This window comes from Pleurodeles waltl, chromosome 7, assembly GCF_031143425.1.
Source record: "Pleurodeles waltl isolate 20211129_DDA chromosome 7, aPleWal1.hap1.20221129, whole genome shotgun sequence".
Lineage (NCBI taxonomy): Eukaryota > Metazoa > Chordata > Amphibia > Caudata > Salamandridae > Pleurodeles > Pleurodeles waltl.
The window spans coordinates 874,236,171-874,254,644 of NC_090446.1; the positions used below are offsets into that span (position 1 = coordinate 874,236,171).

General features: G+C 44.3%; 1 protein-coding gene across 5 annotated transcripts in view; it reads right to left on the minus strand.

Annotated features, from left to right (window-relative positions):
- The window catches only part of ARAP3 (ArfGAP with RhoGAP domain, ankyrin repeat and PH domain 3), a 632,921-nt gene that overhangs the window by 465,578 nt on the left and 148,869 nt on the right, over window positions 1-18,474 (minus strand). For all 5 annotated transcript variants that reach the window (XM_069199483.1, XM_069199484.1, XM_069199486.1 and 2 more), the window contains one exon: window positions 816-868. In XM_069199483.1, coding sequence (XP_069055584.1) covers window positions 816-868 — 53 coding nt within the window. The remainder of the gene's footprint in view (window positions 1-815; window positions 869-18,474) is intronic.

An 18,474-nucleotide genomic window follows, 5' to 3' on the forward strand; every position in this document is an offset into this window, starting at 1 on the left:
TTAGCACCTTGTATAACCTGGTAATCAAGGGTGAGAGGGAAATCTAAAAAAAGATCCAGAGGTGTCTCACAATATTATATGGTATAGGGGGATATCACATTCCAGATGTTGTTCCAAAGATTTAGGTGTGCTGCAGTAAGTAATACTTCTGCTTGCGATGGAGTCAGTTTCAAAAAGCTGCCAGACATCAACCAATGGATGATTCCTATACAGTTGCTCAATATAGTTAGATTGACACATAAAGTTCAATTTTTTTGAGAGCAAGAGATGGTGAAGAGAATCTGCATGTAGTGTGCATACACGTGGAAATTCCTCCCTGCTGAAACAGAGAGTTAGCTGGGGAACCCATGTATAACTTAAACAACAGCTATGAGAGAGTGCCCCCTTGTGGGATAGCACAACTAAGATATTTCTTAAGAGGAGAAAAGCGGTAGGTGTTCCACATTGTGTCTTGTTCATCAGAAAAGATCACTTCCACTTCAGGATTAGGTCTGAAAGCAACATCTCCCTTCAAAGTTCATAAGTTATTATCAATAAACATAGATAACGAAATAAAGGAACAGAAAACCTCATGTGACAAAGGTCTATTTGTACTTGCTTCTCAGCTATTGAAAAGACTCGGAAAACTGCACTGTAGCAGAGCCTGAATAAACACAATAACCAAAACTCAATTTAACATTTCCCACTTTTAAATACTAAAAAGAAACATTTGCTTTTCAGGCCCTATAATTTCCCCATCAACGCTAATATACAGCATAATGTTTAAATGTGCCACAGAAACACAAATAATCTGGCGTGGTTCAATAATATCTCACCTAGGCTGTTACTGGATCTTTCTGGGACCACAGGAAGATCAGATGACAGGCAGCTGCAAATAGAAAAAGCACAATCAATTAGCGCTCAGTTTAAATTTACCAGGCTCTGTTATCGTATTGTCGGTGTGACATTATGATATCTTACCACTTTGTTTTAATAATGTAGCATGGGCCTATTTCTTGGCCTCTATGCAATTTGGGTAGGCAGACTTGGTTCTGGGATTTGGGGTTTACCCGATGGAAGGATATGGTGGGCAAGGAAGGGTCGACTGCCAATCATAGATTGAGTTGGCATAGGTCTGCAGGGTGAGAGGCAGCTCCTCTGTGGTGTTCTAGGGCTGTTGGTCTCTCGACCTACTGGCAAAATCAGTGTGGGTGTAATGTATGTCATGGCCGGGCGAAGAACTTCACGTCTGAAGGTTCTTTGAAACTGCTGTTGTGCTGTTTCCTGTTGATTCCCTGTTTATTGCACATTTTTGTTTCTTGGTGGACCTCACTTTGACCATTAAGATTACTTTCTTAGCAGATGTGTGTTAAGTAGCTGGATATAGGATATGCTGTTCTTGATAGGGTGGTGCCATACCTTACCTAGAACAAGATGATTAGAATTATTTTTGGTCATGGGGGCGTGTCCAAGCCACCTACCAAAATGGGAACTGTCGCCTTTTCACTGCTGCCTTCGGCCATAAACTCTACATGAATATACCCCGTACCGCCCATAAAATGCCTGCCACTGGATATTCTGCCTAGACCTGACCACCCCCTGGTGGGGAGAGGGGGTCTGAAGATGAGCTGGCGATTCCTTGTGCCTGACACTGCGGCCTAACTCGTCCTTCAGGGGCCCTGCAGGTACAGGGCCTGCGGGCGAGCCTGAAGGTGGGGCTGCGGTGTACGTGGCATTCTCTTCTGCAGACCTGGTGTCCTGGGGACCCACCACATCGTCCCCGATGGGCAGCTGCTTGACTCCTACTACTCCTGTCGGGGTGCTCCAGGAGTGCGCTTGGTGTGTGTGCTGGTGCTGCCGGCTGACCCGGAGGCTGCTGGGCCTAGCCACAGTGGGCACCACCCTGGTATGAGCAACGCTCACTGCACCATTGCAAGGTGGCCTGCTGGGCCCTGTTGCTGGGATGGCATGCAACAATGCGGTGATTGCCACATCGGACAGGAGACTTAACTGCTTCAATAATTGTGCTCCTCACCCTGTTCTCAGCGCGGGCCCAATATCAGACTGCCATCACCGTGCCTCCAGGCCTTCCATGCTTTGCCAGCGGCCTTTGGCAACAATACTGCTACCATAAAGAACCTTTGCCTTATGCTGCTTTGGGGGTGTCGGAGTGGACTTATCAGCTCTCCGTGCCGCAGCTGGGACCGACCCCCTGGGAGGCTGCCATGCCCTCTTGGTAGCATTGTCTCATTGATACGGAGGAATCCTCTATAACCAGAAACACACCGTCTACGCCTGGAAGAAAGTGTCATTACGTAGTGCCATTCACATGCTGCCTTCTCCCCTCTTGAGGTATCGCACTATTTGCCCTTGATCAGCACGGCAAACCTAGTGCTTTGCCTCTCCACTCCAACATACTGCCTAGACAGATAAAGACACACGATGTTCTAGAAGTCACGATGGGCCGCGGAGACCCCAATCAGAGGCAGCTTACTCATGATGCAGCACGTGGCCCAAAAACAACAGTCTCCTACCCCAGGGGCGATGGGACCTCCTAGAGACACTGATAATGATCGCTCACTAGATGACATTGAGGAGATCATGGCTGAACTCAGAGCTGGGTTACAGGCCATCGACACATGCTTCGATGCGCTGTCCAACCTCTTTGATCGCCTGAGTGAACGCCTTGACCTTCACGCCACCACAATTGATGGGGCAGAACGCAGAATCTCAGAGCTTGATGACAGAAACGTGGATGACCTGAAATATCTTCAGAGGGTGGAAAGGATACTTAAAACATCTGCGGCCCATCATGACTTCTAGAACACGGTATAGGAGGCCCCACCACAATAATTTGAGTATTACTGGCCTGGGGGAAACCACAAAAACAAGCCTCATAGACCTCTTTACTGAGAAGCTCTTAACAGAATTATTTGGCATAGACTCATTTACAGATACCTTTGTGGTTGAAAGGGCACATAGATCTCTCTGACCACAACCATACCTGGAGCATCCCCTCACCGGGTTATTAACAGACTTCTCTATTACAGAGACCGAGACACAACCATGCGACTGGCGTGGGAGAGAGGTCCACTCCATTATCAGGGAACCCCCTAACAATATATCCAGATTTCACACAACTCGTATAAGACACTTGGCGTAAATTTGCTAACGTGAAAAGAGCCCTCCAGAAGCGTGGCCTTAAGTATAGTATGCTGTACTCGGTGATGTATACACAAGCTTAATGGATCCCCACTCATCCGTTTGCCAACTACTGGTTCCCCCTCTTCAGCACCACTGAACTCACAGCTGGAGCCATGACTGTGTGGCCCTTCCAGCTTCACTATCCCTTCCCACACCTCCCACCTCCCCCACTGCATGTAATTACTTGGCCTCAGATTTCTTCTGGTGTTGCGGGAGACTTATCGTCGCCTGTTGTCTTGGCACGCACTAGTCCTGACCCTCCAGCGGCGCAATCACTGCACTTGAACCATGATGGTCTTAACTCTACTTCTGTTACCATCGACCATGAGGGGTATGCTCTGCTTTTTTTTTTGCTCAGAATCTTTCGATAGCACTTCATGAATTTCAGGTCATAGTAGATGCTCCAGTATCCAGTGCGATGGCCCCCTCCTGGGTGTTGCCACTCTCCTAGGTGTACACTACAATAGCCATGTTTTTTATGTTGTTTTGGGTTTCAGGTAGTTGCCAGCCTATGCTCAGTCAGGTGTGGGTGTGAGGGGCAGTGAGTATGCTAACTGTTTGTTTGTTTTGCCATAGCCACACTTGTACCCTTACATTTAATATCCCCTGGTTCTACTTCTGGCCATACACGCACTTGTCTTTCCTACATGATGACACTGCAAACAACTAAGGGAACATTACTTATACTTCCCTGTTTAACATGGAATATCAGAGGCCTCAATAATCAGGGGAAAGGAAAACAAGCTCAAGAGTATCTGAATAGACATGGTGTCAAACTGGCCTGCCTGCAGGAGACTCACTTGCCACAAGGCAAGACTGTACTTACGCCTCCCATCGGGATGCAAACCGATACTTCTCCCATTACAGTACATACTCAGGAGGAGTCTGCATTTTAAAATACAAGAGCATACCGTTTGTACCACAACACATCTCAGACCATGATGGGCGCTACATCCTAGTCCTTAGGAAACTAGTGGACAAGTCAATATCGCTAGTTAATGTTTATGCACCAAACACTGACACCCCTGAATTTTATTGCAAACTTTCCGCTTTGATGCATAGCCACCTCGCTGATTATGTATTGATGGGTGGGGACTTCAACATCACTCCCACCCATGGCTGGATTTCACTCGCTCTATGGTGGTATCTAAGTCATGCTCGCTATGCGCCATTACAGACCTACTTGACACTTTCCAATTCGTTGATGGTTAGCGTTCACGTCACCCTCTTTGGTGGGACTATACGTATTATTCTGCTCCATAAAATCCCTGGACTAGTATAGACTACTTGTATGTGTCACACGGAATGCTGCTGCGGCTGACTGATAACACTCATCTGCCCCGCACCTTATCAGATCAAGCTCCAGCTAAGGGCACACTGACAATACCTAGCAGCACTCAGCTATTTCGATCGTGGAGCTTACCGGTGAATGCTTTTCTTGACGAGGTCTTCCGCATGGAGGCTTGCCAGACTATACTTGACTATTTTGCAATCAATACCGGGACAGTGCAGACATATTCCACACTTTGGGAGGCTTTTAAGGCGTATATCAGAGGCATCTGTGTTGCCAAACATGCCAGAGTGCTGCAGAGTATACGTAATGATTAAGCCCAAGTGGAGAGAAAGCTTTGTGACATTGATATACCTGCTGAGTCCACTGTAGATCCTGCTTCTCAATGCACTAGAACTGAACTGCTCCGGGAATTTAAAGAACTGGCCTTGCGCGAGGTTAACTGCCTCAGTAAATATGCGAAGGCACAACAATATGGTGAAGGCAAGAGACCCGGCCAGACAACTACCAACCAGCGCACACCCTCGTATCATGCCAATTATGTAACCCAACTACAACGGTCAGACGGCTCAGTCATTACTGAGGGATAGACCAAGTGGACAAATTCCTAGCTTACTACAAACACCTCTACACATCCTGTGTGGGTGACAATGAACCAGCTTTCACTTAATATTTGGCTGATATAGCAATGGTGTAGCTCAAGCCAGGACAGTAAAATTTTCTCGCAGCTCCTATCACATGCAAGGAGATTATACAAGCGATCAATGCCCTCAGCGGATCTATAAGTACCAGGGCGAGACAGCTTTACTGGCAATTTTTATAACCCTATAAAATGATCCCAGCCCCACAACTGAGGTCCATTTAGAGTCCTTAGAATAAGGCATTCTTCCCCCAATAATGGGTGAAGCCGTTATTACATTACTACTAAAACCTAATAAACTCCCCCAACACTGCACTTCCTACAGACCACTGTCACTACCAATTCACACCAATAAAATCCTTGTCAAGTTAATAGCTACATGCCTATCACTGCTCATGGACCATATTATTTCCCCCATGCAGTCCAGCTTTTTTCCGCACCCTTCCACCTCAATTAACCTCTGTACTATTTTTGCAGTCATAAATCACAACTCTCCCGCTGTCCTCCTAGATGCTGAAAAAGCATTTGACTCCCTAAAGTGGTCCTTTCTCCCTGCCACCTTAACTAAACTTGGACTTCCTAGTGGTTTCAGACAGCTCATTCTGTTACTCTGTACTGATCCTTTGGCTCGCCTCTGAGTCAACAACATGATTTCCAAACCCTTGCCCTTAACAAGAGGCACCAGACAGTGATGTCCTCTTATAGGAAAGTAGCACATTACTGACATGGTTACCCTCATTTTTTGCCTAATGTCAGTGTGCTTAGACTGTAGTACACTGGGATCCTGCAAATCAGGAACCCAGTGTATGTGCTCTCTCCTCTAAAGTTGGTTGCTGGTACACTTTTACACCCCACAATTGGCATACTGGTGCATTCATGTACGTCCTTAGTATATGCTACTTAGGTACCCAGGTCATTGGTACATGAGGGGTCTCCCATGGGCTGCAACATGCAGTATGCCACTCATGGGAGCCCAAGCAAACTGTTTCTGCAGGCCTGCCATTGCAGCCAGTGTGAAAAGATGCATGCACCTTTTATTTAAGATATAAGGATTTCCTTATATCTCGGTCACCGCACTTGGACACTGTAAGTCATCCCTTTGGTAGGCCCTTCAGCCCAAAGGCAGTGTACATGTTCCTAAGTGTGATGGTACCCCTGCATGAGCAGAGGTACCCCTACAAGCCCTAGATGCCAATTCCTGGGCTTTGTAAGTGTGGTGAAGCCATCTTAAGGTATGTGGTGGACACTGGTCAACACAAGTGGTCCAACTACATAATGGCTTCTCCAAACCTAGGAATGTTTGGTATCAAACATGTTTTTAATCATGCAACTACACCGATTCCAGTGCAGGTCGATTGATACCATGTACTCTAGGGGTTCCTTAGAGGATCCCCCGGGTATGCCTGTACAGCTTTGCAGGGTCTGCCTGCCAGGCCAACCTGCTGCAGAACCCAGACATGGTTCTGCCCTCCTGCTGCTAAGCATAACCCGAGCAGGTGATGGCAGAAGAGGAGGGAGGTGTAACCTCCTCTGCTTAAAAACTAGGTGTGTCTGAGTTGGGGTGGGGTGCCTTACAGCACCACCAGACTGCTTTGAAGGGCACATTTGATGCCCTCCTTGCATAAACCATTTGCACCAGTGCAGGAACCCTTGGTTCCCGCTGTGGTATAAAACCACACAAAGGACGGGAGAGTGACTACCCCACTGCCCAGCTCCTCCCCTAGTGAGGTGCACAGAGCTCTCCCAGGTGGCCGGTTGATTCTACCATCTTGGAAATAAGGTAGGCAAAGTCCCTGGGAGCATCTGACTGGTCATGCCAGGCAGATAACCTCCCTGACCACCTATGATAGGTGGGTCACTACAGAGAGTGACCAATCCCCTTTTAGGGCTACTTAAGGGCTACCCCCAGGGTGGGTCCTCAGATTCGTTGAGCAAGACTCTACAAGGAACTCTCTACAAGACATCTTCTGCTCCTGGCCTCCAGAACCGCTTCTGATCTGCTTTTGGAACTGAAACCAGACTATATCCTGTTGGGAGGGTTCCAACTGCAACATTGTTTCTCCAGCTCCTGCAAGATTTCTGCAACATCCTTGGCTGTGCATCCTCCAGGGTCACAAGCACTCTGTTTGCATCCAAGAAGCAAGAAGGTATTGCGCTTGGAGTGAAGGAGTCACCCCCCTGCATCTGGAGGCACCTCAAGATGACAACAACCGGCTGGTGGAGGTTCTGTGGTCCTCTCCGGGTCCCCCTGGTCTTCTGACCAACTTGGGAGATGGTGGGCCTTTGTTGTAGCCCCTGGAACGGAACCCCTGTTCAACATGACTGTTGCTCTTGCCAATGCTTGGTGACTCTTCCTCCAGGACATCTTTAAGCTCCAAGAAGCCCCATCCTCCAGCATTCTGCAACTCGAAGATCAGCTTCCACTCTGCAGCTCCTGCGACATGGGACTCCTGTTTTGTTGCGCTGCTCAGGTCTCTCTGTGACTCTCTGGGCCTGCTGCCAGTGAGTCAATAGTGAGGGCTCCTCTGACTCCGTCTAGCTTTTCTTCCTGCTGAAGGCCTGCCCTGACTCCCCTCCAAGGGTTGAGTTACTAGGACCTTGCTGGTCCACAAAAACTTGCAATCTTCCTTGCAACACCTAATTGAATTTGCCAAGGCTTATTGGTGGCCCTGTTGGCCACTGACCCTTCTGCTACCTGGCGACCGACGTGGGACAGCACATAAATGACTCCAAGGATCTCCTGCATCCCCTGGACTCCACAGCTGGAATTCTTTCTTCACTGTCCTGCAGGAACTTCATCTCCAAGAGGGTGGCCATTGCCTACCTACACTGCCTGAACATCTCTGAATGGTCTTACCACTGTCTCCTTCTTTAGGTCCAGAATCCACCCTTGGGTTCCATCAATCTGGTCCACGGGTCGCAACAGCAGCTGGACAACCGAGGTTTCCATCGACTCCAACAAAGGTTTCTGACGCCACTCCACCCCTTTGCACCTCGACTCCCTTATGTAGGTACTCCAGTCTTCCCGTATCCACGTATCCCATATCCAATCATCTTTGTGCCAGCTGATTTCGTCAAGGTCCGCTAGGAAGGGGCCTGAAGCCACAAAAATCCAACCATGACAGTCCTGTGTTACCCTATGGGACACCCGCCTAGATAACAACTCTGCACTCGTGCGCCTGTGGGATTTCTGGTACTTACCTCTGGTAAGTTCTCACTCCCCCATCCCCTGGGATTCTAACACAGATAACTTTGTTGGGCACCTCTATTCTTATACCACTTTCTTAGTATATGGTTTGGACCCTCCATAGGGCTCCATGTATTTCTTTGCTTTCCTGCCTTGTTAAGAAGTGTATATTTTGTGTGGAGATATTTCCAAGTGGAGATATACCAACGTTAGTATAGTCTTAGTGTTGTAATAAAGAATATTTTAGCAACACTTGGTGTGGTTCTTTTTTTGTGTAACAGGTACTGACTGACTACAGTGGTACTGTAGGTGCTCTACACTCCTTCAAGATTAGCCTGAGATGCTCTCCACAGCTACCCCTAGAGAGCTTTGGTTATCTAGGTGCCAAAACACTATCACTAAGGGTCGCCTGGACTCAGTATAGGGTGCCACACCATAAGTGTACATCATAAACAGAGCCAGCCTTCTACACCTCCCCCTACTCTTCATCATTACTATGGATCCCTCAGTCCGTCAATCACAAGAACGGTACCTGGAAAGAGGCCTTGGCTTCCCCAGCGGTATGTTGGTGGCATCTCTATTTCCGATGACGTGCTGTTGTTAGTCTGCAACCCTTCAATCAACCTTTTTCCAATTATACAGGAAGTGATCCATTTTGGAACATTTTCTGGATTGCCCATTAATTGGAATAAATCAGAGATTTTTGCCCTCACTGATGCTACAGCTCCCTGTGTCTTGGAATTCCCTCTTCCAGTGGTGCTCTGACAGTACTAAATATTAAGGCATAAACCTCCACAGGGAGAAAACAGGGGTCATACAGTGACACTATGGCCCTGCCATTGAAAGCTTACATCCCAAATACACCAATGGATCAAATTACTCCTCACGAGGGCTGGGCGTGGGGCTATCATTAAAATGGTAGTTCTCCCTCACTTCTTTTACCTATTTTCTGACTATCCCTATTGCCTTAACGAACAATTTTTTCGACACTTTGAGAGGATTCCTCACAAGACTAGTCTGGGCCGTGCGTCGCCCATGACTTATGTGGCGCACACCAACACTTCCATACAACTGTGGAGGTTTCTCTGTTCCTGATTTGCAGTTATACTACTTGGTGTCCCAATCACATTTTGCTTACTACTGGTACCATCCAGATGCCAGACTCCCCTATCTTAAACCTGAGCGTGCCCAAGTTCCTAATCTCCCACTCTCCTCCCTACTTCCACATGGACTCCCTTGGGACCCTATTGAAATACAGATATTATCTAGCACATGCTGGTTCCATCTCCTGTGCTATCTAGGTATCCAAATCCTATACTTTCCACAGTTGCCCCTTAATAATAACCCCTGGCTCCCCCTTACTCTGGAACAGTTGGTGCAATGGACACTCACAACACCCAACTTACATGTCATGGATGACTTATTTACAAATGGCATGATTTGCTCCAGAGCTTCACTGCCAGAGGGGGACCATCCCAGCCCCATAGATGGGTTTATACTCATCTGTTACATTGCACATTCCATCTGTGACGTTTTATCAACATACCCATAACAACCCCCAAATTTCACTACACTTACAACAGTAATTGTGCACCAGACAACTAAAACCTTATTTACCCTGCCTTTACTGCTTTTCAGTACAAAAGTGGCACCCAGAGGAATCAAATGATCACTGGCTGCATGGGAATGTGATCTGGGTTACGCCATCCCAGATAAGACTTGGTACTGCTGTTGCACCCTAACCAAACTCGTCTCCAATAATCATAAGCATAAGCTTTTACAATACAAATTTCTACACAAGGCATACATCACCCCCAAAGCTCTAGCTAAACTGAACGCCACTAGGCCACACCACTGCCCAAAATGCACATCAGAGCAGACAGACTTTGATCTCCTCACGTGGAACTGTTTGAAGATCAAAGCATATTGGGAAACAAATCTACACCACGCTATCTCTCATACTTGAGCATCCAAAAGATCCAGATTCCTTAATGGTGTTACTAAGATAAGTCAAACCATTGCCTATTGGCTCAAGACAACTCGTCGCTGTTGTGCTACTTTAGGCTAATCGGCAGGTGACACTCCACTAAGGTAGTAACACACTTCCTACTATGACTGCTTGGCTGCAAGACACGTCTTACTGTGATGCAAACTCTGAATTGTACACCTCCTTATAGCTGATAACCTCTAGGCCCAAAGATATATGGCGGCTGCTTCGAGTTTATTTGCGGACAACTACTCATGTCTCAGCACCAACCTGCTCTGACTCAACTACCCAAGCACGACATAACTCTGCCCCAAATTGACTTAAATTACAGGTTCCACCTGGTCCGCTCCTCTTGGTCGAAACTCGTGTCATTTGTCTTGCAGTGCCTTTTAGAATTTTACTTCTGGATGGTCAGTTCTCTCATTAATTATATTGATTTTAGTCACTCATTGTCTTTCCTCTTTCTACCAGGCTGCTCCCCTCAATATTCTTCTTTATTTGTATCATCATCTTTGTATCCATCGGATGTAGCATGCCGGAAGTCTGTGTTACTCTTGTGGCTTGTTGTGTACTGATGGAAACTGTAAGATCTCTTTTGGAGTCCACCCTATGACCTGGATCAACATCAACTTTCTGCATAACAGCAAAAGATGAGACAGCATAGATACTAGCAGAGAAGAACTGTTTTGAAGCTTGCACTGCACAATATACTTGTGCACTGAACAGGAGACATGACAGGGCCTTGGAGGCAACAGCATCTTTCTTTTCCTATCTGTTTAAAGATACAAGATGGCTACCCACCCTTACTCTGAAGGCATGCCCATCACAGTCAGACAAGTTCAGAAAGGCTGAGCACTGAAATGGATTTATTCAAGAAAGCATGGCCCAATATCCACATCTGAACATTTTTTTTAATAACCAACCTAATTTTTTTTGTAACAATAAACTTTCCACCACATCCAGCTGTCGCTGGTTGACATGAATTTTTTTTAAAGAGACATGGATTTTTTAGCATCTTTAGTAGAGCAGGACAATCATAACTACATCTATTTCGGTGAGATCTAGTACCAATGTTATTTTGCTATTAAATCATGAGATCGCAGATTTGTGCTGTGTGCACAATTGACAAAAATCAATTGTCTTTCCATTTTATATCTAATGTTGACTGAGCATAAGGTTTGCATTGGTGGACAAAGACGTATTGTGCAGAACGCAAATCACACTTCCCTTTCTTCTCAAAGCAAAAGCACTGTCAAACTACAGTCTCCAACAATAATAGGCAGTGCTTATCAAGCTGCAAGGTTCACATGTATGACATTTAGGTCTTGATCTGTATTATGTACTTGTGCTCTCTATCATGCTAAATGAAATGCAAGGGTTATTTCCAGTGCTAGAAGTTTGCATAATTTGCAACTGCAATAACTGGGTTTCCAAAAAAGGTATATTTTACTCAATTGGCAAGGTCAATTTTCCAGGTCGGGGCTGATAGTTTAAAGTTTGCAAAGAGGCTTTGCACATTTAGAACATTACATGATAGGAATGTTAGGCAGTTTTTGATCGTTAAATGTTTAAAACATCCGCTGTATTTAAATGAAAAAGTACAGGAGCAAAATCGTGCTACATAGATTTTCAACACTATTTTTTCCATTCAGGTTTGTAGGAATAAAATCGTTGGCAAATTCATGAAATTTAGGATGTCTTTGTTCTTGATTTTGTGTAGGAGGCAGACAAGATGTTCTCTAAATGTAGCTCTCTAATTGTGATTCTTTTTATAATAACAACAAAGAATGAAGAAATGTTTAGTTCTTCCCTTCTAGATCATCAGGTTTATACTCCTGAACTACACAGATCTGAAGAGGAAACTAACCTCTGCAAAACAGAATCTGCCACTGACATTTACCATAAACATTTCTAGGAAGGCTAGATTCAGACTTATGCATTTTAAAATACTGCACTGAACATAAACAACATGAACAAAATATATCCTGGCATACCAAGACCTCTGACGTCTGTGCAGGTTTGTGAAGAACAGACTTCTTGCACATTCTCTGGACATGCCAAGTGATTCATAATTTCATGACATCTATTACAGACACAGAAGCAACGATTACTAGAAGATCCAGAATAATTACTCTGTATGCAGATTCTCTACGTTATGATCCCTCACCTAGTTAATCCACCTCAGGTATGAGAATTGATGGGGAAACATTGTGCTGGTAGGTAGCACCACAGCCCCAACTTGATTCTTGTGCCTCTCCAGGTGAGACGTCAAAGAGCCAAATTTGGCTCTGCCCTGGCGTGCTGCAGTCAGCTCTCATCCTTTTTTACACACCCTTAGAAGCGGAGATGGGACTGATGAAATAGTCAGCACTGCAGTGCAGAAAAGTTTGTAACCTTATTAAAAATGTGAGATTACTCCTCAGACCACAGAGGCACTTGGGTCTGCGAAGGAGCAGCAGGTAGACAAAGAAGCCAACAGAAAGGCAAGTAACCTATTCTTCTGACAGATAATTCTATCTGCAGATTTCTCACCTCATTAAGGCATACCTAAGCAGTGCTCCCTAAGAGGGATGTCTAAAGAGATGACGCAATCAAGAACCTTCACAAACAGATGCAATAAAGTGCCCATTCCTGTAAGTCCAGGGTCGAGACATTAATCGCTGATAAAGAACAGTACCAAATTCCTTGTTAATGTCCAAACCATGTCCCTGAAAGGGTCACTCCTAGAGAGTGTTAAAGATACAGAATTTTGCCATGTCACAGTTTCCGAAAAAAACACAGAACATTTACTTATACACAAATTGATTATTATAGTATGACATTATTTTATTTTTTAACACATAATCTGGACAACAGTTGTCCCCTGGCCACCTGCTTACCAAGGTATCTAAAAAACATTGGACAGCCAGGACATTGTCAAAATGAAAGAAAAAGAAACTCAAAATTCCGTACGAAATGGGCTGTGCAGTCCCCCTTTTTTCCTTCTCGGCTGGATACGGACCCCAAAAAAGTAGGATAAGAAGAAGAAAATGAGAAGTCCAAGAGGCAGGAATATTTTAGTTAGAACAGGTGAAACTGAACACATCCACTAAACCCATAACTCTGAGTTACAGAGTCTAGACTATTAGAAAATATACAAACTTAAAAAAGAACAGTCATGCAGCAACTGTGTGTTGGCCCAAACCATTAACCCACCAGAAGCAATGACCAAACCAGACCCCATTGAGCTATGATAAACAGCGAGGAGAAAAAAAATTAAATTTAACAGGTGAAAAGAAAAACCCCAGCGAATCTTGCAGGTCAACTAGGTTGACTAGCGCTGTGGTAGAGGCCACAGCGGGAGGCGCAGTCCAATGTCCCCCAGGCACTTCAGGGCCTAAAGGGGCACCAGGAGGAATCAGTTGAGAATAGAACATAGCTTGCAAAACCTAGATGAAGGTCTGCATTGGAACGTGGTCCGTGTCAGGAGACAGAAAAGCTGGGAGTGGGTCTAGCAACAGAAGATGTGAACCTAGAACCGAGCTAGAGATCATTGATCATGCCCTCCAGAACAGAACAGCAGATTTGAATATGATTTTGAGGTTCTGGTCAGGGGAACTGGCGTGGGGCCAGATGACCTGCCCTGCGATCAGGAGCAGCCTTGAGAGGAAGAAGTGTTCCCCATTCCGTAGCCTCTAAACTTGGTGTGGAAAGTTTTCCTCTATATTGGTCTCAAAATAGGGAACTGAAAAGGTGACAATTTTGTTGCTCATCGGCTCCTCAGCACACAAAAAAGTTCCCTCCCAGACATTGATAGTCACTGAATGCATTAAGCCACATCGGTAAGTCGACTTGGAGGCATGCACAATATCATGGGACTCTGAAATGGACTCTTGAGGATGACATGAACAACATTTATGAGCTCTGACCTCTTTGTAGGAGACATCTTCCATTAAGGCACTACAAACAACAACGTTTAAAAAAAACATTCTAAAGAAGATCAATTATAGATCCATGCTAAAGCGCACAACAAGAAAGGAGTTAACCTCACAGCACCGGGATGGAGCAATATCCAGCTAACATCTTTAGAGGCACGGAGTCTAAATGGACCTGTGGTGCCACCTCCCAGCTGATTCAAAATTTCTGGTACCTCAAGGAGATTCATGAGGAGAGGAATCTGCAGGCAGAAATATCAATCAGAAACCAACCTGCCAGGCCTAATCACAAGGACAAAAAAAGAGAAGTGGAATGTATATTTGTATACTCAGAAATACTTTGGGCCATGAGACAAATTACAATGTCCTGGAAACAAGGCAATCAACAAATGTGAAAAAAGGCAATCTGAGCTACAGAAACGCATTTAAACTGAAAGCAGGTCTGCCACTGAACACACATCCATCAACACATGGGCCACTATAGTCTCAGCACTGGCGTAGGAAAATAATATACGCAAAAATTGTATTGCGATGGTAGAGCACAATTGAATGGTATACATCATTTCTTAATAGAATAGAGGCAGTTGGGGCTTCCTTAATATATCCTCAATATAGACTCAAGATTGTAGGGATCAATCAAATGGAACTAGCCTTGAGCAGAAAGTATATGTGCAGCATTGGAAAAATGGTAGATAGTAACTACTTTTTGGGATTTGGCCTGAGCAGTACATTAAGGGATCATTCATTCTTTTTTTTTACCTTATGTCACACCCAGGTTCGTACACCTCATACAAAGCATAGTAATGTGCACTATATATTAATCAAAAGTGGCAAAAATTGGTTTTCATTAAATGGTATTTACAGAAAAAGCATTGCATCTTTAAATTAAGTCTGCAGATGTTGCATTTGGAAAGACTGTACACCTGACAACGCTGATGATTCAAGTTTTTGAAAATCAATAAACAAATTTATACAAAGTTGCATATCTAAAAACATAAATAATATTGAAAACGATATTACACTGAGAAGAGAAACACATAGAAAAACTACATAAATAAACTAATTTAAAAGATCTGTTCTAAGATTAAAATGCATGTAATTGTTTTCATTTTTTTTCAATGGGTTTTGCATGTCTGTAGCACATAGGTATGTTACATGTTGCCATATTAAGCAATAAAAAGAGCAATTTTCGACCCATTTGAGCATGTGCTGTATGTGTTCAGAGTTTCTTCAAGAACAGTAGCTAAACAAGAGTCGTGATCTTTTGCATTCTTAAACCTTGAAATGTCAGTCTCATGGGCGAGGTCTTTTTCCATGCATAAAAGTGCATGGTTACTAAAAGGGTTGAGCCCATTCAATGCACTTTCACATACCACAATGAGATTCTCCAGGGTGGAGTGTGTGTGATATGAACGTGGACTGAACTGAGACTGGGCCTACCACACTAAATGGGCACGGGGACTGCTGCCTCTTCCTTGGTCGGTCTTTTGGTGCAAGGAATTCTCTAAACAAGGTCTCCCACCTAAAAGCAGTCAATTTAGGGAGGGTTATTGTCATGTGAGTCGTTCTGAAAAACTGCATTATTTCTTTTCGTGCTGTGGTACAGTCAGCATTGCCTCTGCCCTTATGTTCTTCGAGGTCAAATGTTTCATTTAATTGATCAACTTTTTTGAGTGACCTGGAGTGAATTGACCAATTGCAGCTATCGAACAATTCTGATAGCTCCCATTAACAATTAAAAAAGTATCTGTTTGTTTTTATTTATGCAGTTATTTAAGTATTAATTTATAAAAACTTGATGAGGATGTAGAGGAACTGGTCTCGGATCAGCATACTGAGATTCCTGTACTTCCTTTCCGAAATTTGCCTAATATCAGACACCACCAATCCACTGTTTAATGACTGTGGCCCTAACTGTATTCCAAGACAACACAATACACATTTTGGCAATCACTTGTGCCAAATCAAGAAACCTATTTTCAAATTTCTTCCTATTGTGACGTCACCTTGTGTACACACAAGACAGACCTCCTGCTCTAACAAAGGGGAAAGGCACTGCGCTAACTGTCACCTACAATTGAAAAAAAAGCATGTCCATTAAAACGCAAAGCATACATTTACAGCAAAAATATACAGAAGATAAAAAATATTTGAACAAATAGAACTATTAACGAAAAATAATTTGTGAGTATGAAATATGAATAGGTGCAGTCATCAAGAGTCAAAAATGTAATCCTCTCCTTAAATAATGATTTCCTTTAAAAATGAAGGGAAACTCTGTAGTGAATTCTAGTTTGTTTTAATGGGATAACAGGGGTTATCTTAGACTTTGGCTTGCAGACTCGTGCCCCGTCACCTAGTGACTTTCAACCTATTTAGCTTGCTCTGTCTTAGCCCATTTATTTAATTCTAAAATGGCTGCCTTGTTTATAGTTAGGCCATTTTGTTATCAGTGCCACCGCGCTAAGGCATCAACTCATGCAACAAAGACAAATAAACTGTAGATGCTCACATTAGGAATTACCGTCCCAAGCATGCTGTGTTATCTATTGTACATCACACTTTAGACAGATAATCATAGGGATTCTGACCAGATACCATCGCTGCTATCGATGCCGCACGTCGTCTCGACACTGACCCGGACTTCGTATTCCCTCGGAGTCCAAACAAGAGACATCATTCCAAGGTAACAAGGGTTGGGGGCTCCTTTCAGGGACATGACATTGGCAGATTAGGTTTAACATACCCAGCTGTCCTCTAGGTAGGAGGTTAGGCCAATTATGATAGGTACTAGGACATCTTATACACTTTGGGGGTTATTACAACTTTGGAGGAGGTGTTAATCCATCCCAAAAGTGACGGTAAAGTGACGGATATACCACCAGCCGTATTACGAGTTCCATAGGATATAATGGACTCGTAATATGGCTGGTGGTATATCCATCACTTTACCGTCACTTTTGGGACGGATTAACACCTCCCCCAAAGTTGTAATAACCACCTTTATGTCTTTCCATGCTAACGCAAGATGGTGGGGGTCTTCATAATCATGAGTTTCGTCTTTATAATGTTATCTCTTGCACTGTTCATTATCCTAATAATTGCAGCCCATGTGATTTACCGCAGATTGCAGATTGTATTGAATAAAAACTATTGAAACACTACTGCATCTTCATTATTGCCTGTGTTTGGTTGTGACATAATGTATCTGTGAGAATGGGGTAATCTCCGTTTAATCACAACACTCCCTGAGATGTCATACCTCTGAGTCCATGCGTAAAGGCTGCCACAAATCACCTTTAACTGTTTGGGTTATTGGTGAGGTACTGTTAGTGAGCCGCAAGGGTTGGGACTACAGTTGCAACTTGTTGTAGGATAGGCATAGTCACCTACAAACATAAGTACTGTCATCCTTGAACCAGCAGTCTTGCCCAGAGCAAGAGTCCAAACTACGACATGGCACCACCAACGATGGTGTTTAGGCACTAATTTATGGGTACCCCAACTATCACTGTCTCACAGACAACAGTACCCTAAGTACCATTATACGGAGACGTCCGTGGTCTTTGGGAAAATCCTCCTCAGCTCAACAGGGAACACCTAATTAGGCTGTAGGTTGTTCGAGCTCGAACTCATAAAAAGGAATATACTCCCCACTTGGTGTCCCATCTTTTCACCCATTTTTCAAATATAGACATTCCTGAGAATGCTACACAAGCATTTTCATTACATCTAGTACAGCATGGCTTAACAGATGAGGGCGGGGATGTCACTTTCATAGTAGAGGCTAATGAAGCTTATCCAACAGAAATATTCTACTCCTGGGTCACCTTTCCTGAGGAGAACCGCAGGTCAGTAACATTTCACACATATAGAATTACAAACGTACCTCAACGGTACCAAGCATACCAGTATCATGAAATACCGCTCACATACCAAGAGCATCAGGAGTGGTTTGAAGGCGCCCTACCACATGTAATACAATGAGTGAGATTAGGTCCTTTAGGTAATGATGGACCAACGTGGCATATGTTTGCCACATACACACCTCACCCGGATATACAAAACTTGCAAGCAGCAGATCTGCTATACTTATATAATGAAATAGTACCGTTATATGGACGGCTTGTTCAGTTCGTAATGCGGAATTTGAACACAACACCAGCGCATCCAGCACCACCAGCACCTGCTGGATACCAATTGGCTACTGGGATTAATCCACAAACAGTGTATATTATTATGGGTAAAGTACCCACAGAGCGGGAACAGATA